Source organism: Tachysurus vachellii, chromosome 15, assembly GCF_030014155.1.
Source record: "Tachysurus vachellii isolate PV-2020 chromosome 15, HZAU_Pvac_v1, whole genome shotgun sequence".
Lineage (NCBI taxonomy): Eukaryota > Metazoa > Chordata > Actinopteri > Siluriformes > Bagridae > Tachysurus > Tachysurus vachellii.
Window position 1 is genome coordinate 14,231,066 of NC_083474.1, and position 22,773 is coordinate 14,253,838.

Consider the following 22,773-nt stretch of genomic DNA (forward strand, 5'->3'; position numbering starts at 1 on the left):
ATCTTAACTACATATCCGTCTACACTGTAAGATATGTCAAGATGGTTTAAAAGCATGCGTAAACACATCCTAAAGATAAGCAGTGTTTCAGCTCACAGGTAGTCAAAACACTGTTTTCATTTTTGAAATATTGAAATCTTGTCAAGACGAGATAAAACGAAGAAATAAGTTCACGTAATTTAATGGGGCGATCCTGTTTTAGAGTCTAATGTTAGTTAATGTGAACATGCTGATATATTTTATTTCAAGGAACTCTAATAGACTGTGTTTCGAACGTCTTTATTTTCCATTTCTAAACAGCATACCCCTATCAAGAACATTCTCCATTGATCATGACAGAAAGTGAGGGCACCACGTCAGTCTTTCATGTAAGGAAATCAAGTCAAGGAAAGAGATTACTATATGAGATGGGTGGAAAGGGGCAGACCTTCCAGAGGAGGGTCAATGAAAACATTGGCACAACTGTCAATCATTCAAGATTCTTACATCAGCTTCCTGAGCTGTCATTTTTTTATTGGGGGCCATTACTTATTTTGACTGCTGTTTTGGTGTAGAATTGCATTCCTGCATACTCATGTTAAAGTGCAGAGCTCCTATGTAAAATGCAAATATGTTGGTAGGCCTGATGCAATAATTTTATCAGCAAGTGTAGCTTCTTCCCTTCACAATAAAATCTCATGTTAAAGTGTTGATTTAACACATTCAGAGTGTTCAGTTGGACACACACACACACCTCCACCCCACCATGGTGATGGTGCCATTAGTGCAAATTTTGGAGCATTGAAACTTTACTTTTTGAGCAGCATGTACAGGTGAGAAGATTAAAGAGCTGAACAGAATAAAGGACTTGTGTTGCTGCGTCACTCTCTTTGGGTCATAATGAAGCAGTTTATTAAATCCCACTGGCATCAAATGTTAGTAATCTAGGAAACCGCTGTTGGGAATTAGATCAACATGTTGACAAAAGATATTTACATAATAATATTTTTTTCAAAAAAATCAATGATTTTCATCAAAAATAAATCTTGACACCACTGATGATCACATGTTAATGATAAAAAATATGATAAGTTATTCAGGTTGGGTGTTATTCAGGTGAATGCTTCATTGTCATTTCATGTTAAGCTTCATGTTTTATGTTCAAAGTGAGTACAAAGTAACTTTCCCAATTATCTCAGTACCTTTGAATGTCATTCTCTCAGGAAAGACAATTTCCCTCAGTCTGTTCAATACACGTTGCCCTCATACTACTATGCAGGTAGTTTTTCAATGTTTTGTAGGAAGTAATTTGGAGCAGGCACCGGCCAGGTCTCTCTGACAAAAAAACTAGGCTGTTTCTCTGGTGGAAAAGAGCAGCTTCATTAGCCTGCTGCACTGACATTTAAGATTTTGTGTGCATCTGTGTGAGTGCAAAAATGATTTCTCACATTTAAAAGAATGTATCGCGTCTCATGTACGCTCAAGTCTTTGCTTTGCCTGGGGAAAATATATATATATGTGTGTGTTTAATAGTGTACTGTGCTAGAACAAAAGTGACAAGTGTGTTTTTAGCATGGTGTGTAGATTCAGTGCTACAAAACTCTATCAGCTTTAAGATAAAGGCAAACTTTGCGACACAGAACTCTGGGAAGTTGAACAAGCAGCCTGAACATTTTTAAGAGTTTGTGCAAATAGGTTTAGATTAAAAGCTGCAAATGATCTTGGTTTTGAGTTTTTAGCATTTATTGATTTGTAATTTATTCCACATTTTAATTATTACAAATTAGTCTATTACAAAATAGTCACAAAGCAGCAATTGATACACAAATGTGCCTGAACAGTACTGAAGTACCATCACACATAAATCTACAGTATGAAAATTTCAGGTGACCCATCCTTTAGTCCATGTCTTTAGTCATAATTACTTTAATGCCTTGAAGTAAAAATACTGATAATCTTGTCCACAGCTTGGTGGCCAGATAGTAATCAGATTTTAAGGTTCTGGCACATGTATGAGAGCCTACTGGCAGAATTCCATCTTACTTGGTCCTCACATATTTTAACCAGAGGTCACGTTTCCTTTCTCTGTATTTTTAAATGATCCAGACATGAGATGAAAGCTCAGCCGCTACACTAGCCGTGGGGTCCATGGAAATCAAGTCCAAGGAAATTTAAAACTACACGGATATTCTCTAAAGGGGATTTTAGACCTGGCAAGTGCACTAAAGTTTCAGCACAATGTTTGCTTGGCAACTAACCATTAGTGCCTTCTCGTGTGTAGGCATGAGGACAGATTTGCTGTTGTTAAGGTGAAGTAAAACTGACAGGTCTGTGATCGATATCACAGAGACACAGAGGCTCACTGGCCATGCCAGAGACTTCTTGGGATGACTGTCCTTTTTGCTAGTGGAATCTGATGATAATTGAATGGCCCGAAGAGGAGAGTAGCGGCCCTCAGAAAGCACTGACAAACAGGGACAGAGAAATGCCATTTGTTGTGCTGGCAAACTTACAAGCACACAGCCTGCAGAAATATACAACCTGCTGGGGCTGTCTTTTAGAGACTTATTCTGTCACCCACTTTGCAGCATGATTTATTTAGCCTTTTTGTCTCTAGTCACATATGGGCAAAAAGCTGCCAGTTTTCCCAAAGGTATATTTGCCTCAAAGGTTCCCAGTGTAAGTGCTTTCAGGAATCACATATGCTTCCTTTAATTCCTGCTGATCAGTTAGCTTGTGGATCAAAGTCTTAAATTCTTGGGAAGATCTTTTCCAAGTTATAATTGGCCATCACCAAAACCGAGCACAGTATCTGTAAAATATGTAAACATACACATTTAAACCTGTGCTCTCTGTGGAACCAAAGAGTCTTTGTCAGCAGCAGGCTGGAGGGACGAGCTAGCTCCCGAGGGAGCACAAGCTGATAAGAGAGGCCACTTATAGAGAAAGGATGGCATGAGAGATAGAAAGAGGGAAAGAAAGCGAGGCAAAATAGCCACAATTAGATCTACGGCTTGCATCTGAACATCCCCTGTCTGAAGAGGATGCAGGATTGTTTGGTGTAGTGTCATGTTGTCTGTATGTACTTGTTTATCTTAAGAAAGAAAGACAGAAAGAAAAAAATAAAAGCGAGGAAGTTTGACAAACATATTACAAAAACAATAAAGTTAGTCAAAACTGTTTTTCAGTTATGTTTGAGACAAACAAACCAAAAATCAATTTTAACACTGTTTTTGTTCCTTCAAGTTGAATAATTATGACATCCATAAACATCTTTAGATTTGTATTCATGCCATTTTTATATTTTTCTTACACACTATTTTAATTTTTTAATGCAATGTACATTTCTCTGTGGCATGTCATTAAATCCCCATTTGTCAAAAGCTCATTTCTGGCCCATGCTGCTAAAGGTGTGACATCATCATATTCACATGCACATTCATCACATTAACAGCGTAACATTACACTCACAGTAAGCAATGCTCAAAGCTCAAATGATCAGCTTAAGGTATCGACTATGTTCACTTCAATGCCTGCTGGCACAAGAGTGATGAAATAAACCCCCAGAGGCTGACAGATCCAATACAGTAATTCCAACCAACCAATAGCCTGAGCCACATATGCTTAATAGAAAAGTGCTAGTGAGACCATTTGGTTTATTTCAATCTAAAAATGACTATCACTGTTGGCTTTCATTAACAGTCATCCATTCCTGCATCAGAATTTTGCAGTGGGAATATTTAGTACATCTGTATACAAAGGGCCAGATTTGGCGCTATACAAATGCGCACATGTGAAGATTATGAAGAGGTTAAGAACACGGCTCTAAATGTTTTCACCATAGCCAGAATCCTTATCACGTCTGCATGGATTTCTATGGTGCTGTGTTACTAAAGGGCAGTGAGTCTAGTCTCAGACCCGAAGACCTTAATCATCCATCCATTAGATAGCTCACCCATGCACCTCAGTTACCTACCAAAATAATGACATGTCTGTGCTCCTTTTCATCCCCTTTTGAAATGTCTGAGTAGTAGAACTATGTCATTTTGCTGCTAGGAGCTAACAGGCCTCTGTCTGTACATGACAAAAATCAAGAGCAGCAATGAACTGTAGCAACTGCTGTATGTGATCCAGCTGAATATGTGAAGAAATTACAAACAGGAATTCCAGTGTCTGCCTGGGTAAAAAAGAAAAAAGCATCATGTTGTGTTTACGCAGCTAATCAGAGTAAATGCCCCTCTGTTAACGAATGGGATACATTATTTATTCAACCAGCTGTTAAAAAGAAATTGACCTTCATGCATGCTCAAGATATCACTGGTTGTAGTGATTGTGACTCTGTGAAGTGGATAATCTTTTGTGATAAACATAAAAACAATAAAATAGCACCGCTATAATGGAATCATTATGCATTAGATACGAACATGATGCTGACCTTTGTCCTGTTGGCTGTAGTTTTATGTTTGTGTGTGTGTGTGTGGTATATATACAAAATATAGGAAAACATGAAATGTTTATGTAAATGTGTTAAATGGCTAAAATAAGCCTGTCTAATTGCTCCTACGGTATGAAATGACATGCCATAGCTCTGACTAAAAACTACAATTTTGTATTCATTAAATAATTTTTAATTAAATTAAATGTGACATTCCTTTCAAACATATTTTGAAATGCAGACCTTTTAAACACGTTTAAAATGCAGGGGGGGCACGGTGGCTTAGTGGTTAGCACGTTCGCCTCACACCTCCAAGGTTGGGGGTTCGATTCCCGTCTCCGCCTTGTGTGTGTGGAGTTTGCATGTTCTCCCCGTGCCTCGGGGGTTTCCTCCGGGTACTCCGGTTTCCTCCCCCAGTCCAAAGACATGCATGGTAGGTTGATTGGCATCTCTGGAAAATTGTCCTTAGTGTGTGATTGCGTGAGTGAGTGTGTGTGTGTGCGCCCTGCGATGGGTTGGCACTCTGTCCAGGGTGTATCCTGCCTTGATGCCCGATGACGCCTGAGATACAGTAGGCACAGGCTCCCCGTGACCCGAGGTAGTTCGGATAAGCGGTAGAAAATGAATGAATGTTTAAAATGCGTCTATAGTTCTATATATCTCTAGATGACTCATGCCCAAGCCTGTATAATTACTCAGAAATAAGCATAGACATTATAATGATTTAAATTGGACTTTCTAACTTATTTTTAAGTATGCTGATGCTTTGTTATAGATATAACTAAATGCAGTTATACAGCTTATGACATTATGACACAGCTTATATGGTATTATGTATAATGTATAATGCATTTTAAATAACAAGTGTGACTGCTAAAATCGTGCATGATAGTTAGTCATAGCCTGATCATTATACATTATGTTGCATATTAGGATAACTGAGAGATCTTAGTATTTTTATTTTTCCATGATAAAGTGCTCTCCTTTTTTTTGTAACTTAATCTACCATTCAAAATTTGAGGTGAGGTGGAGGTGGCTAGCTCGAGATGACTTGAAGAGAGGCTAATCCACTCTTAGGCTTCGTAGCAAACAGCACATGAATTTCAAAAAGACAGTCAATAACAGATATGGGGATGTGCACTTCCACCCTGTGCAACTGGGGGAAATCACATACAGTTTTTTTTTTTTTTTCACATTTAATCAGCATTTTGTAAAATGTCAGCAAACATATTATGTTTTTTTTTTCTTTTTTACAATGCTGGCTCTTTCCAAGTCTTTTCCATTTTAGCAAGTATGAAAGATTTGACATTTACTTTCATGCTAAGTATTTCAGCATTTTATAATTCGGACACTTTTGCCTGGGGCACATACACGCTTACAGTCACTTCAGATGCATTAGCTGCATTATAGTGGGATCAAACACGATGACCTGGTTGATTAGGTTTATTCTCTCGCATAGTGATGAGCTGTCTTGACTGACTTCATCTCAATAAGCTACAAAGCTTGTATATGGCCTATAGGCTCACAGTCGGAGCGACATTTCGGGTTCATGCATTGAAATAGCACATTATTCTTCAAACAAATGTTGCAATGGCAATATTGTATTCTTCCCTTAACCACTTTTATTTACTATTCACCACTACAGAGGTGGAATAATTGTACTTTGTTACACTGATTAAAATAATTTTGGGGTATTTAAACTTTCCTTGAATATTGAAATTGAATATTTGTACACTTACGTAATTACATTTCCAGAAAATTAATTTTTCACTCATCACATTTTTATTTAGACTTTAAAAGTACTCATTACAGATATCAAAGCTCTCCTGTTCTCTTAAAAGTAGTAATATAATCACTTTTATAACTTTTACTTTTTTCAGTACACCTTCCACCCTGTTAAAACATTAATAAAATACAAAGTTGACTAGTGATGAATGTTTAATCCATAATTTGTCCTTACAATTTGCCAAATGTATACTGCAGAATATTACAAATTATTTTTAAGTTGATGAACTCCATCTGTAAATATTAGAACTTGAACCTCACTGTTGAATGTTGCAAGTTAACTACTACTGTAATTTAATAAAAGTCTGGGTTCATGTTGATCGTCATCAATAATACGAATGTCAGAGTATGCAAGTATATCATATTTTTTCATATTTAAGTCACTTCTATTAACTTATGTTTTTATGCTATGTTCGTAGCAACTTGTGTTAAATCATTTGAAGAATTGAATAAATCAGTAAAAGAAGGCTTAATGTAAAGTGTTAGCTCTTTTGTTACATAGTAATGTTGAGAGAGCGAGATGACTAGTTCACTCTCTTTTATCCCATTACCTTGCTTCTGGCTTGACTATAACTCATGAACTTGCGTGAAGCAACACCCACACAAGGTCTAAATCTGACAACAGCCTACTCAGCAAAGTGCCAGCTTCAAAGTGTAGAGTCAGGATGTATGCATGTACGTGTGTCCCTTACAAAACACATGTGGAGGTGTTCTTCCTCTCTGAAACCTGCACTAAAATCGATCCTAGCTACAAGCCTCTTTGCTCATAGTGCTGATCAGACAAAGAGACAAATAAACTGCTCTCTGGTCCTTTCTGTCTGTACTCATGAATTATGTATAGGTAGGATATCCATACTGTGGTGTCTGCAGACTGCCCGAGACATGGTACTGTCGACCGCTGTGGTTTGTGTGTGTATTACGAGAGCACACACATCCATCTTACCTTACAGCTATTAGAGGTGAACAATGAAAGAAGCACCCCCATGATGAGTTACCACAGTGCAAAAAAATCAATGCGTTCCATATGTCTCCCTTAGTGTTCCGCTATTAATGTGCAGCCAACTTATGATTCATCACACAGAAAAAAAAACACAAATTAGACCGATGCACAACACAGTGTGATTTACTGGTTCGTCTGTTCGTGTCCTGTTTAGGCGAAAAACAACACCTGCAAAACCTGCCCGAAATCCATTTCACACTTTTTTAATGAGAGATGTAAAGTGCTTGTTATTGCAGAGTATAATAGGTACTGAATAATTGATGTGCAGTTTTACGATGAAATAAGACTGAGATAATGGAAGGAGGTAAATGTAAAGGCAGATGAATACCTACACTTTAAGATGTGATGTAAAAGGTCTGAAACGCAATACAAAGTCATTGGATGAATCCGTACAGGTCTAATTGAGGATAGTTGCACTAAATGAACCTGGGTCAAGACTTCCGCTTTAAAAGCATATCTCAAATGTTGATGCCACTCAAATGCTTCCTGGAATTCATTAGGAACATTCAGCTCACAACTGGTAAAGGTCAAATGCAGAGTGGGCTCTTAATTGGCCTGGGGCAATTAGAATGTTGTTATCTTCAAAATTACTGCATTAATGGACTCGTTAAATTGGTCATTAGCCAAGGAGATTCAGACAGCCGTGGACGGTGCATTAGATTTTATGAGCAAAAATTCAATTATCATGCAAAACAAAAATTAGCATACAATGAGCTCTTTAGGGCAAGGACAAAAGTGCATTTACATTGTCTTTCAAAGCTAATATGCCTGGAGTAACCGTATTCCAACATCATCTTCATTTTTGTCTTAATATCTTCTGTAAAAGTGTAACAAAATCCTTATGCTAAATGACACCTATATAAACCCTTTCTGAGAAATGACATGAACATACATATACATTTATTAAAGCTAATTCCAAAAATGATCAGCTGTTGTAAAGAGCTACAGTACCTACGACAAGTCATATAAGGTTGTGTAATAACACATTTATGTTCCAATGCCAGGGCAGCTCAATCAATAACCCTAAAAACAAACTCTGTCCTTTCTCTGCATCATCAGGAAAGAATGTCAGGAGAAAAGGAAAGAAGATAACCAGAGCATTAGTAGAGATTAAGATCAGAGAAATAGGATTGCTTTAGCATGGTCTATTGCTATAACATGGAATTTGAATGTTGTTTGTTACTGACATTCATCACCATTTTGGAGGAAAAGCACTGAATTACAAAAAGGTTTGGATGTGTAAATCATGTAAACTTTATTAAAAAAAAAAATCTAAACTGATTTACTTGATGGTCTACAAAAGAAAGCGTGTCAAAATAACAGATTTGGTAATGCCAACAGCATTTAAATAGAGGCTTTGAAAAGGATTTTATTCAGAGGTAGTTATTAACTCTTTTATTTTGTGTTAATATTCAATTTGAACAGTTTGTTGATGCTTCTCACTGCTTTTAATTGGCAGTACACTGGACTGGTAATTATGCGTTTGTGGCAAGGTTCATGTTTTGTTTACCTTTGCAGGAGTCCCTTAGAGAGCTAAACTCACCACGGCTAAAGGAACAAATAGCACACGCAAAGTTTACATATTGTTCCTCCTCTGACCTGGCATGTAATTTACTCCATTATTCTTTATCACCCGCAATGTGCCCACCATTTGCAAGCACTATTAATTCCATTGCACATGCAAATTAACAAATGTTATATGGGATCATATGGTGCCATTTACAATGTTAAATTATTTGAGCTATACGAGATTACGACAAAACAAAATGCTCAGAAAGTGATGAGGTTAATGAATGATCTAATTAATAAGATCTATGGTACATTATGTCTCATTAGAGGAAGAAAAATAGGGAGTTGAAATCAACAATAGAAGGAATATATGAACATTTTTACAAATATATTAGCTTTACTGGAAGTCAGACATGTATATCTGGTCATGATTTTAGATGAGAGGGTAAAATCTAATATTTCTCAAAAGTAATGCTGTTATAATGATAATATTAATAATGCTTAAGCATTATTTTGCAAGGTCTCGTCAATGACAAACCAAGAATTGTGTGAGGCAAACATCTCAAATTACTTCAAATGGTTTATGAGTAAGGTATTAAAAATAGCAAGTGAGATGAGGATCCTATCTAAGGGGCATTTTACCCTGTGTAATCTGCCTGAATCTACATGTTGACTAGAAAGAAATCAGCCTAAGCATCTCTTCTCCATACCATCCATCCATCCAGACTTCCCTCTCCCCAAACACTTCCTCCAGCTCTTCCAGGGGAATACCAAAGCGTTCCCAGGCCAGCCGAAAGACATGTTCCCTCCAGCGTGTTCTAGGTCTTCCCCGGGGCCTCCTCCCGGTTGGACATGCCCAGAACACCTCCCCAGGGAGGCGTCCAGGAGGCATCCAGAACAGATACCTCAACTGGCTCCTCTCGATGTGGAGGAGCAGCAGCTCTATTCTGAGCTCCTCCCGAGTTACCAAGCTCCTCACCATCTCTAAGGGAGCGCCCAGCCACCCTATGGAAGAAACTCATTTCGGCTGCCTGTAAGCGGGATTTAGTCCTTTCGGTCATGACCTAAAGCTTATTACCATAGGTGAGTTTAGGAACGTAGATCAACAGGTAAATAGAGAGCTTTGCCTTACAGATCAGTTCTTTCTTCACCACAACAGATCGGTATATCGACCGCATCACTGAAGAAGATACACCGATCTGCCTGTCGATCTCCCATTCCATCCTTCCCTCACTCATGAACAAGACCCCAAGATTCTTAAACTTCTCCACATGAGGCAGGAGCTCTCCACCAACCTGAAGGGGACAAGCCACTCTTTTCTGGCTGAGAACCATGGCCTCGGACTTGGAGGTGCTGATTCTCATCCCCACCGCTTCACACTCGGCTGCAAACCGTCCCAGTGCAGGTCCTGATTTGATGAAGCCAACAGGACAACATCGTCTACAAAAAGCAGAGACAAAATCCTGTGGCCCCCAAACCGGACTCCCTCCTGCCCCTGAGTGCGCCTAGAAATCCTGTCCATATAAATAATGAACAGGACCGGTGACAAAGGGCAGCCCTGCCGGAGTCCAACATGCACCGGGAACAAGTCTGACTTACTGCCGGCAATGCAAACCAAACTCCTGCTCTGGTCATATAGGGACCGGACAGCCCTTAGCAGAGGGCCCCGGACCCCATACTCCCAGAGCACCCCCACAGGTCGCCATGAGGGACATGGTCGAATACCTTCTCCAGATCCACAAAGAACATGTGGACTGGTTGGGCAAACTCCCATGAACCATCCAGCAACCTGGTGAGGGTATAGAGATGGTCCTGTGTTCCACGACCGGGACGAAAACCGCATTGTTCTACCTGAATCCGAGGTTCGACTATCGGCCGAATTCTCCTACATTTACATTTACATTTACAGCATTTGGCAGACGCCCTTATCCAGAGCGACGTACATAAGTGCTTAAATCTCTATCGTTGAATACATTAATGCTGGATCACTAAGTTACATACTTAAGATACCATGAGTTTAAAACATTTGTTCAGAGTTACAATGAAAAAGTGTCAAAGGTGTGTTTTTTTTGTTGTTTTTTTTTAAATGCAAAAGATAAGGAAAGAAGTGCTAGTTGAAGTGTTTCCTGAATAATTAGGTCTTCAACCGCCACTTGAAAATAGCCAGTGACTCAGCTGTCCGGACCTCTAGGGGAAGTTCGTTCCACCACCTTGGTGCCAGTACAGAGAAAGTGCCAGTACTTTCTCCTCTAAAGTACCCTGTCATAGACTCTTCTCCATACCATTCTGTGTATATTTTTCTTCCAAACGTTCTTCCAGACATTTGTTCAATATCAAACAATCTGATTATAAGGCCAAAAATGAAATCTTAAACTTATGTCTATTTGTTATCTTTAACTTTGTCTTTTTTTCTTCTAAAGATAAACATAAATATAGGGTTTCATTTTTGGAGTCCACATCAGATTATATGTCACTGATACCCTTCCCATTGCCCTGCTTGCTATCACATTTATACAAGTCATCACAGTCTATCTGCTATTAAATAACAATGCCTAAAAGCACAGGAACAGCAACAATAGCATTCCTTAAAACGCCTCATACGGCTTATTGCTTTCTATAAAGCACCTGATTAATTACCTCAACAACGTATGTCCAATTTTTTTCTGACTAGTCAGCAACAACAAAATTAGTAAAATATGCCTCAGTTGTTCACATGCCTTCAGAATCTAACACCTTAAAACCACCATCACGGCCTACCTCTTCCTCTCACACTGACAGTAATTGCCTATTTTAAAGCTCTCTATCTTACACAGAGCTAAATGGATTCCTAATGGACTTGTTACACCATTAACAATAGACAAATAAAATATATAGAGCTGTATGACATTTTAAAAAGTCTTCTGGTAAACAGCATTAACTCAGTCATTAAGAAAGGGAAACCTTAATTCCATTAAGTTTGTTGTAGCTTTATTTCTCTATATTTGGGTAATGAGTTAATGCATAAAAAGCCTCTTTATAAGTCTGTTATTAGTGTTGGATTTAAACATGGGTAGAGGCGTTGTTAGAAAAGCAAGTTAAAATGAGACATTTATTTACTGGAAATTTGCAGCAAATAAAAGTTTGTTGTGCATTGCATTTTAGGCTGGATAATTGTTTGGAATAACTTTATAATGGATAATACATTATAAACATTGTAAAGAGCCTTATTCAGAATATCATACAGATGTCATGGGTGTAGATGGACACACTGTGATTCTACACTGGATAATACGTAATAAATTACTGAAAACTGTCTTTAAAATTGTAGTGTCAATGGTAATTTAGCAATAACATCCTATGTATAATGAAACATTCTGATTGTCTAGCATGTATATTATTAGCAATTGGCAGCCTCACATGGTGTACATAGCTTACAGACATATATTTTAGCAAGTGATACATTGAATACTATGATACAGTGATAGATGAAGATACCTTGGTTCATCAGGTCCAATTTTATTTGCTATGGCAGGTTAGCCATGGACAAAATATTAACTCACTCAATATATTGAGGTTCATCCATGTTATTTAAATTGGACATACCACATTTTTAACTTGAGATCTGTGGTGGTCTACTTATATGCATTATTTTCAATTCAGTTTTATTTGTAGAGAGTTCAGTAGTGATTGTCAAAATGCAGAAATCCAGAGTAGATCTACATCAATAATGAGTAAGCCAGAGAAACTTGCTGAGATGACACAAGAAAGAAATTTTGAGAAGAGCCACAACAAAAGGAATCTATTCGTTTCTCTCTAGAATAGCCGCTAAGGGATCAATTCAACTTGGACTCTCAAAAATGATTTAAATGATTTATGTCCAAAAAATGTTGCACCCAGGACCTTGAATGCTAATTCAAATTGCGGACTTCACATATCTGGAGATATCCAGTCAAGTTCTTTCTAACTACCATTGGATAAATGACACAGATGTAGATGCTATGTTCAAAAGCATGTTTAAAAAAACTTTAATGTTCTGTGGGAAAGATTTAAACCCTCTGAGTTACATTGGAGAAGGGACAGGAATTTTTTTTCTTTCCGTAACTGCTGGCTCTGAATGTCCCAAGTGCATTCAGAGGCATATGTCAGATTTATTGCATTAGTTATTGTTACCGGCGCACTGTAACTTAGGAATAAAACATGACAAGGCCTGCTTTTAGAGGAAAATAATCAACCAGGGGTCGTGTAATGCAGCCCAACATGAAGCAGAACAGTCATTTCCTGTTCCCAGTCATTTTTCTATGAGTTAATAAGGCAATAAAAATGCAGCTTGTTAGAAAGAAAACAGAAAGGAAAAGTTCTCTGCCATGAAAACTTTTCTTGTAAAAAAACTTAAATATACAGCTTTAATCCAACAGAGTTACTGAGTACTGACACTGCAGATTCCTTCCAACAATGGTAAATAAACTTATAATATAATTGATTTTATAATTTGGGATATCCCATGATGGATTTAGAAATAATCCCTGCAACTCTGTGTATGCAAGGATTATATGCCTGTTCATTGCAGGGCACTTGGCATGCACACATGGAGAAAACAAAAGAAATGTACAGACAGTAATCAGAGCTCAGGGTTCACCAATATACATGTACATGTAATATACATGTAAATATTGTAAAAAAAAAAAAAAAATGATATAAATATGCATATGCAGTGTGTGTGTGTGTACATGCATGTGTGTGTCATATTTATCTATTTGAAGATCCTTTTTCCGATATACACATCATCGTTCTTGGATCTTGTTTATCCTATGATTACTGGCCACCTGCAGCAAAGTGCTGACTGGTTGTAAGTGTTTTAGGGTAGCGACATCCTGTCTACAGCAAGAAACAAGTTTGGATTCCAGTAATCATCACTTCCTGCACACACACTGACCGTCTGCAGCCAGCAGTTAAAGCAGTCTAATTGCACAGAGGGAAGCGCTTGGCTTCTTTAAACACATTAGTATCAAGACCAATATGCCAGCTGCATTGGAACAGACACCACCACACTGCTGGTCTCCCTCCTTTGGCTCTTTTTTGGTGTGATTTTGGCAGCACAAGTGTGAATCAAGTCCAAATTCCAAAGTGAGAAGCTTTGACACTCCTCATCTAAGATGTTCATCATTTGCACAAGATGATAAGGTTCAGTATATCAGATTTGCTATTATGATTGTAATATATATATTTTTTTTTAAATGCTTACAAGCATGTCATAGATATATCATTCTCCACCTTTTTAACACAGGTTGCTTTTCATCCAGCGCTGGACTTAGTAAAATCAATATGTCTAATCTCTGAGAAGGGAAAACATTTATGAGGCCATTTATGGAAGAATATAATTATATTTGCATGGCTGCTTCAACATCAGGTAGTTTTCCTGTTAGCCAAAGTATCAGAAGTATCAGAGGCTCAGATTTGAGACTACTGAGACCTTCATCAGCAGCGAGACAGAGGTAGAGTACACAAGGTCAGCTCTCTGGATTTATGATGTTCAATGCAGTAAATGGCACAGAGGAAATCAGGAGCATGCCTGATACCATACATTTCATCACTTTGACTTCTTTAAGCTCTGTAAAAAAATATGAGATTTTGTAGGGTGCTGGCATTTCACTGAGATTATGACAGATCACAGCTCAGTCTGGGCATTTCAATCCTTATGGTGGGAGGAATGTTTTTTTCCAGCTATGTTTGGCCTGGGTTGAATTGATAACAGTTGTCTTTAGGGCTATTTAAACCCTTTGTATATATACCTCATCAATGGATTTACAATTATGATCTGAGCTTAACCCCATTGAGTCAAAACAAGACACAGTCTAAGATTTGGCATTTATTGGTACATCTTTAAGCTGTTCATGGAATTCTGACAAAATCCAAAGACCATTTCTTTTACTACAGGCACTTCTCTAGAAAATATCTGAATGTCCTGTACCTTCTGCTAAACCACTTGCTCAGCATGCTATCTTTGTGTTATTTGAATAAAATAAAACGCTACAGTACATCATTTCCACTATCCTCAACGTTTAGCTGCTATCTTTTGCCTGCAGCACAAACAAGCAACTTGAGCCTCAGCTAGGCTTATCATCAACTTTCTGTTCTTTGTGTATGCATGTGTTTGTGTGATTTCTGGAAACAACAAGGGATGCTACTCTCTCATCTGTCTCCTTGTCTCTCTGTGTCTGAGGGAGATAGAAGGATGTGGGCCAGTGGAAGTGTGTCATCTGCTCCAAGGCTTTGATGGGTTCTGTTTCTGTCTCTCTGGGCTTCAATGCTGCTCTGTCTTGTGCTGAGCTCACTCACACCTGATCACCTTGCTTCTCGCCTTTATCTGCCTAGGCTGCCTTTGCTTCCAAAACCCCCTCCAGCACTTGCCATCTCACATAAACCACCTATTCTTAGGCAGAATTCAAGCAGACTCATCCCTCAGATTAATCCCTCCGAAAGCCGTCGTTTTAAATTCAGCTGCTGTGTTTAAGATACAGCATTAATGCTCATTTAAGGGTTTGCGCAAATTACTTTTTCTCTTTTTTTCATATGCAGGCAGGGAAATGAACATCTCTAAACAGATATCCTCAGCAATAGAATGTCTGAACAGCGTGAAAGAGTGAATCTCAATTAAACAAAGCTGTGTCTGGAAATTCAATACATTTCATAGGATGAAATCTCAATGAGTTGTTGGACACAACATGGAGCTGAAATGAGGTTATATGAAATTATAGGTTATCGAAATAAGAGCTCTTAATTCTGAACTGCAGACGATACAAGCACATGATAATGCTTTTGAGCCAGAGTGAGGATACAGCTGGTCTTTTTTTTGTATCAGTAGGACTCCTCAGCCTCAGAGGACCCTCGAGAATACGTGCTGTTATATTCACAATGGCTAAATTGCAAAAAATTGGAATGTGGAGGAGTTCAAACTGAGCAGCCCTGATGATAAGATGCCTTGAAGCAAATTAACTACTACAGAGTTTTTCTTTGCAGATTATGCAACGATTGGAAATACCGTATTTAATTAACAAAAGATAACAATACATGTATAGCAGTGCTCAATATATAATTAGCCATTTTTTTGTTAAAAGTTTGACTTTAGTAATACTAATTTTTGTACAGCTCTTTGCCTTAGCAATATTTTAAAACCTATCCTGACAGTTCAAGACATTACCCTGTATTTAGGGACACAGTCCTGACTAATTGGTCAATGTCAAACAATAACAATTGTGTGTCTGTTTATTGTAGCACTGAGGGACAACCGAATTGAGCTGGTTCGAGCTTCGTGGAAGGAGCTGACCATCAGCATCACTGAAGTGACTCTTTCTGATGAGGGACAATATACGTGTTCGCTCTTCACCATGCCCATCAAGACCTCCAAGGCCTTCCTCACTGTTCTGGGTAAATGTTTTCATAGTTCACATACTCATCTGTATGTTTCAGTCAAGCTTAAGGGCTCCTGATGGAAGCATCCCTACTATAGCAGCAGAGACATATATATATGTATGGAGACAGTAATCTGACTACCTATTCTATCACCTTAAAGACTACTGCCAAAAACAAACTTACAAATGTCATCATTCCATCAAAGGGGCATAATTTAAATGATTACTTTGGCTTGTTTGCATGAGAAAATGCATGTGGTGTACCATTAACTAGATTGTAAAGTATGCTATATAGGCAGTGGTCAAGCACAGAAAAGATCATTATCCAAAGAAAAGGTAGTGAAGAGTAAGGGCAAGGGCTAAAATACATGAATAGGAGTAGCAGCATACATGGCTTAGAATTAATAAAGAGGCTAAGGTTAGCACAGACACATTGGGTTGTGCTTCACAAGGACACAATGCATGTATATACTCTAATAAACAGGAAGTAAATTTATAGTGGTAATTTTGAACTCAGCAAACAGCGGTTTCTGCTAACACACTATACAATATCATTTTTGTTCCAGGAGTGCCAGAGAAACCAGAAATCACTGGCTTCACAAAACCTGCTGTGGAAGGAGAGGATGTCACGCTCACATGCACAACATCTGGAAGCAAACCAGCCGCTGACATCCGATGGTTCAGAAATGATAAAGAGGTGCAAGGTATATAAAGGGTCATTGACAATTCAGCCCTATTTGAAACATAGCACAGTTTCACATTTTCACACCAGTCTTGGTCCTAAGAGAGCACTGAACAAAAAGGTTGACATTTATTCACTTGGATGACTTCAATATCCACAAAAAAAGGGCAATTACTTTGACAGGACAGTTGGAAAAACTTGAGGTTTGGGGTTTAGCAGCATGTAATCAACTGGTGTAACAGCTGTCAAGAAATGGTCACCTACTCATTATTCTTATATAATAATGAAAAGAGAGCTCATCATGTGTATAATAAATACTCTAGTACATTGTGTGATCTAATGAGTGTACTGAATATTCTCCAGTATGCTTTCAGACATACAAAATAGTACTTCTAGGGTAACACCTCTAAAGGTCCAGATTTAACACTTGAAAAAAGCTTTCAATGGATTGTCTTCCTGTATGTATCCCTGTGGTCATCAGGCTAATATGGTACACAGTTGAGGGTGATGGGGAAATGTGACATGAAGGATCATCAAGTATCGATTTTGGCACAACCATTACAATGCTATACTGTCCTTGTGTACTCTGATGCCAACAAGATTTAAACAGAACCTGTGAAAATAGATGAATTTCCATTTACAGTATTAATAAAATCCACACACAATGGAAGGTACATGTTATATTTTTAAATAGTTTTTAATGATCTCACTGCCATTGGTTGCAGTTATATTCAAGTTTTGAATATTTTTGAATTTACTTCCCAATAGAGTCCCTGCTATCTAGACTACTGTAAGTACAGTGACCAAGTAGAAACAGCACAAAAACCTTTCATTTATATATTGGTTCCTCCTCCTATTTTTCATGTCACCTCAATTATGAATGGTGTAAAATTACCTACAGCACTCCCACTAACAGCATACACACATGCAATTTACAATATGTTATTTGGGGTCTTATTAAATTAAGGCCATATCCTAGGAACCCATTGTATTTTTTCTGCTCTATTGAGGACAATAATATTAAATATTATAAAGTCTGAGAAGCGTGACGTTGCATAGTTGAGTCCAGGATGGCATTGGTGATTTACTTAGATTAACTCTGATATTTTTAAATCCTCGGCCACATGTTCAAGGATAAGTTTTGATCCATTTATGTGAGTTTATGAGTCAAATTACAACAGAGTTTTAGTGCATTACACTAAAGTTGAAGGCACTGGATAGGAATTATTTTCACTTCAATGGCCACATCCACCCTGCAGAGATGGCAAAATATGGTCTAGGTATTTCACTAAGGGTTTAAGCAGGCGAATGGTTGATGGAGCATGAGTAACTGATGGCCTGAGACGTGGATAAGAGTTCCTGACTCAGAAATGGTGTTCACGTACCATGCAGTAAAATGCCGGCACGATGCTGCAGCACAGCATCACATTCTGCCTCTATGTCACTCGCTAGTTTTTAAAAGAATCCGTGATCAAATCTGGTGTAGAGGAGAGGATATGATCTGTAGCACCTTAGGCAAAGCCAAAATAAATTTGACACAGAAGGATGCAGAAAATCTAAGAATGTGATATATCTATAGTCCTATAGATAGGTACAGCCTGTGCTTAGATATCTAGAATAATTTGAAACTTTGGTCAAACTTGCAGTGCAGTATATGTAAGCAATTTTGAAAACTTTTAACATATCTCAAGATGGGTCCCAGTGGGAGAAGCACACAATTAGATGAGTATTTCCTGCTAATTTTAGTTGTGCCAGTTTTACCTTGCTTATTATACAAGACTGTCCTGTAAGGTATTTTGCCTGTATTTAATTAAAACAGCTCCGTGGAAAAGCCATCAAGACACTGTGCTCTCTCTCTCTCTCTCTCTCTCTCTCTCTCTCTCTCTCTCTCTCTCTCTCTCTCTCTCTCTCTCACACACACACTTTCAAGAAAGTGACCACACGTTTTTTTTTCTGTCATCTGGTGTAAATCCTAACAGTGGGTGGTGATATTGTAATGAAAGACACTTTGGAGGACCTCAAAGACATCCATCCTCAAATAGAAAGTGTGAAGTCCGTCTGTTACGGAGGTGGGGTGCAAAATTGCAGCTTGTGTTTAGACAGTTCCACAGTTGCTCACAGTACATAGAATAAACCACATAGCATGAAATGAATAGATATTCACAAACACAAACTTGAACAATGCACAGACTTGTTAAATATGTACGTGTAAATATCATTTATGATAAATAAGTTTATTGAATAAAAAAGATTTTAACAGAAGGAATGTCGGTGCTGTGAATTTGCACAACTTTCTGTACTTTAACATCAGCATTTTGAACTTTACTTCTTTAATTTAAGCAGAATATTCTCATTACATTTCTTATATACCAATATACAATATGCCAGGGCAGAGGGGCATAGTGTCAGTGGTTAACACATTTGCCTTGCAGCTCTGGAGTTCGGTGTTTGATTCCTGTCTGTGATTTCTTGTGTGACTCTTCCTGTGAAGTTGGCATGTTCTTCCTGTGCATCAGGGGTTTCCTCTACGTACTCCGGTTTTCTTCACCCATTGACATGTGTTGTAGGCGGACTGGCATCTCTAAATTTGTTTGTAGTGTGTAAATGTGTGTGTGCGTGTGTGTGAATGGGTGAGTGTGATGGCACCCATCCAGGATGTCCACTGTCTTGTGCCCAGAGTCCCCTTGGAGAGGATCCAGGCTACAGAAAATAGATGGATGGATGCAAACAGTACATAAATTATTATACCAGCTGGTTTTGATTTCTTTAGGTCTCCTAAAATAATCAGAGATTCAATGGCAACGGCTTTAATTTCAAAAGGGTTTATGTTGTTAAAAGAATCTCTGTCTGTGTTTAGATCTATTGTAGACGATCGAGTCTACTCCGTAACACCTACAGTATATCAATGCTTGAGCAGCATATACGATGAAGAAGAAATTTGGGTGTTTCTACATTTAGATGCAAAATGAAGGGTGGTGTTTATGCTAAATGATTAATTTTCCAACAATGCAAGTTACTGTGAGTACAAGTGACTTTGGGAATGAAACTTTTAAATGAATACAAACAAAGGGCAGGTATTAAATTACCAGAAGCCTGTTTCCATCAGTTATGGCATTTACCATGTTTGATTAATGAGTAAATATAGCAGAAATATTGTTTTGTTGTCTCAATGTCTGAATGGTTCTCAAAATGACTTATTTTTTACTCATTATTGCTGAATAAATTTGATTTCTTATTAGATATTAACTGCAGGTTTGCTCCTCTGATGCTGACAGAATTTAAACAGAGAATGTGAAAAGAGTTTCATTCACATTTATATTATTAACTAAATATACACTCATGTCTTACACTCTTTTCTTTTAAAGTCACTGTATGTTTTGAACTATTTTTCAATGGATAGCACTGCCTTTAATCATTGTTATACTCCAGCTTCAGTTGCTTCTATTCGAGATCCGGACTTGTTGCAGATACTAAGAAGAAATAGCACACATTTATTTAAAGCTTTAATTCTGAATTGAGTTTTGTGAATATATGATGTAAAAAATAGAGAAGGTATGTAATGACAATCCAATCATCTGCCATTTAAAGTTCCCTTATTAGCCTGATTTCTTTCAAACTTTGATCCCTATGTAATCTCAGTGAGTTTTTTTGCTTGGCACGATCACATGTGATTTGTTTCTTAGGGATTTAAATCTTGATTTCAGTTAACTTTTAGAGTCTTTACTCAAATAAATGGATTAATCACAAATGATCATTAAAATGCAAATAAATAAACAGAAAATTAAACTGACATAAAAATATGCTAAAATGTTAAAGTTGTTAAAGAATATATGATATTCAAGGTTTTTAGCCATATTCCTGTTAAGTTCAATGTTCAATCATTACGTCTGAGTCAGGCAGCGCACACTAATAGAACCAAACATCATTATGAGTTCAATAAGTCTGTGGTTACATAGATTAAATGATTCATTTCTGAAATGTCAAGCTATCTTTTTAAGAAATATCGACAAATATCTTTTGACAAATTGCTGGTGATTTAACTGAAGAAACCAGTTAAAGAAACCTATAGATAGAAGGTGAATCAATACATGTAGGCATCAAGCTGCCCACTCAGAACCAAACTTGGCCGGCTCTTGTTTACCAATGCTTATCTAGATGCGAAAGATGTCAAGAGTATGGAGGGAAAAAAGACAGAAATAAAATCAATATTTTGTTTAGATGGCAAAAACGAGATTTGGATGACAATTTCAAGGACAGAGGAGATTTGTGTGTGTGTGTGTGTGTGTGTAGGGGTGAAGGAAAGAGAGAAAGAGAGAGAGGGAGGGCAAGTCCAAGTACTGTGCAGTGAACTGTTTGGCAAAGACCCTCCAGAGGACTGTTTGCATGGACCCATTTTGCTGAGCCATGGCTTTCATGGTTAGTGGACAGGAATGTCTCTGGTGTAAATCCTGGACAGTGGTTCTGTATCAGTGTCCTTTTCTACACCCCTCTGACAAGTGGGAAATTGTCAGTGGTGCTTTACTCTCATTCCTTTTTCACCCATTGACTTTATAATACATTTCAAGAAATGTCTGACTGGAATGTTGAAAAGCTTCAGACCAGGACCCAGTTGGTTTGTAAGACTTGCAAGTTGCTGCTTTGTTCTGCTGACAAAAGAAATAAGAGAATAGAAATCAATGTGGTCTGTAAAGCGGGCACTAAAGAAAGAGTGCTATAAACTGGGGCAGAACTCTGACATGCTCTCATTGGTGTGTGTTGTTTCAGGTGTGAAGGAGGTGAATGCCACAGGCAGGTCTTTCACAGTGAAGAGCACCATACAACTCCAAGTGGACCAGAAAGATGATGGAGCTGCATACACCTGCAGCGTAGAGCACATTGCCCTGAACTCAACTCCTCACCAAGTCACAGAGGTGCTGGAGGTCTACTGTGAGTAACATCTTAGGTCGGAGATGATCCGAAAGCCTTCCAACGTCCCTAAGCAATATAATAAGCGTCTAGATGAGAAATGTTTTCAGATAAGCAGCTAAAGATCTACTTTAATCAGCAGGTTTTAACAGTTCCATGATGCAATATGTTGCAAAAACATTAGAGTAGTATATAAAAAATAATTGGGTATAAAATAGAACCAGATGGAAATTTGCAGTGGAAAATATGTTTTGCATGAAAACAGTTTAATTTTGTTTTTCATATGTATTTATTGATTTATTGAGTTATAAATATATAAATATATAATATTATAAATGAATGGACTTTATTGATTATTTAATCATATATATTTAACCATATATTTTAGCCGATTCTGAATCATTTATATATAATATACATTTACATGCATTATGAATTTTTCTTGCTGTTTGGTCTCAACACAGTATATCCAACACAACGCAAGACAAAAACAACACAGTTCCCTTCATAATATGACAATACTAATACTAATACCACTACTACTACTACTACTACTACTACTACTACTACTACTACTACTACTACTACTAATAATAATAATAATAATAATAATAATAATAATAATAACGTATGTGTGATGTAATAGGTAACAGCAATGATATATGGCAATAACAAAATACATAATGTATTTTTAAATATAAATAAAAAGTAGCAATAATGATAACAACAATAAGAATCTAGTGCAAGAACTAGGAATGCAATTATTTAGTGTGAGCTTGCTTGTTACTGGCAGGTCAACATAGTAGTGATTACTGAATGCTGCCTAGCTGCAGCCTGTGTAATAATAGAAGTTGGCAGTGGAAAGAAGCTGCTTCAATGGCATGCAGTTTTTGTTATCAGAGAGTGAAATTACTTTCCTGATGGTAGTTTTTGGAATAGGTAATTAGCAGAGTGGGAGGTAGGTGTCACTGATTATTCTACCTGCTCGTCTCTTTGTCCTGACGATGTGCAGGACTTCAATTGGTGACAGACCGCAGCCTGTGATTTTCTTGATAGTGTATTGCAGCTTCCTCTTTTCTCTGGAGGAGTC

The 22,773-nt window shown here is 37.7% G+C and overlaps 1 protein-coding gene across 5 annotated transcripts in view; it reads left to right on the forward strand.

Moving 5' to 3' along the window:
- cadm2b (cell adhesion molecule 2b) overlaps positions 1–22,773 on the forward strand; it is a 159,064-nt gene that overhangs the window by 121,217 nt on the left and 15,074 nt on the right. For all 5 annotated transcript variants that reach the window (XM_060888742.1, XM_060888745.1, XM_060888744.1 and 2 more), the window contains exons 4-6: positions 15,960–16,112; positions 16,663–16,800; positions 21,543–21,704. In XM_060888742.1, the coding sequence (XP_060744725.1) occupies positions 15,960–16,112; positions 16,663–16,800; positions 21,543–21,704 (453 nt within the window). The remainder of the gene's footprint in view (positions 1–15,959; positions 16,113–16,662; positions 16,801–21,542; positions 21,705–22,773) is intronic.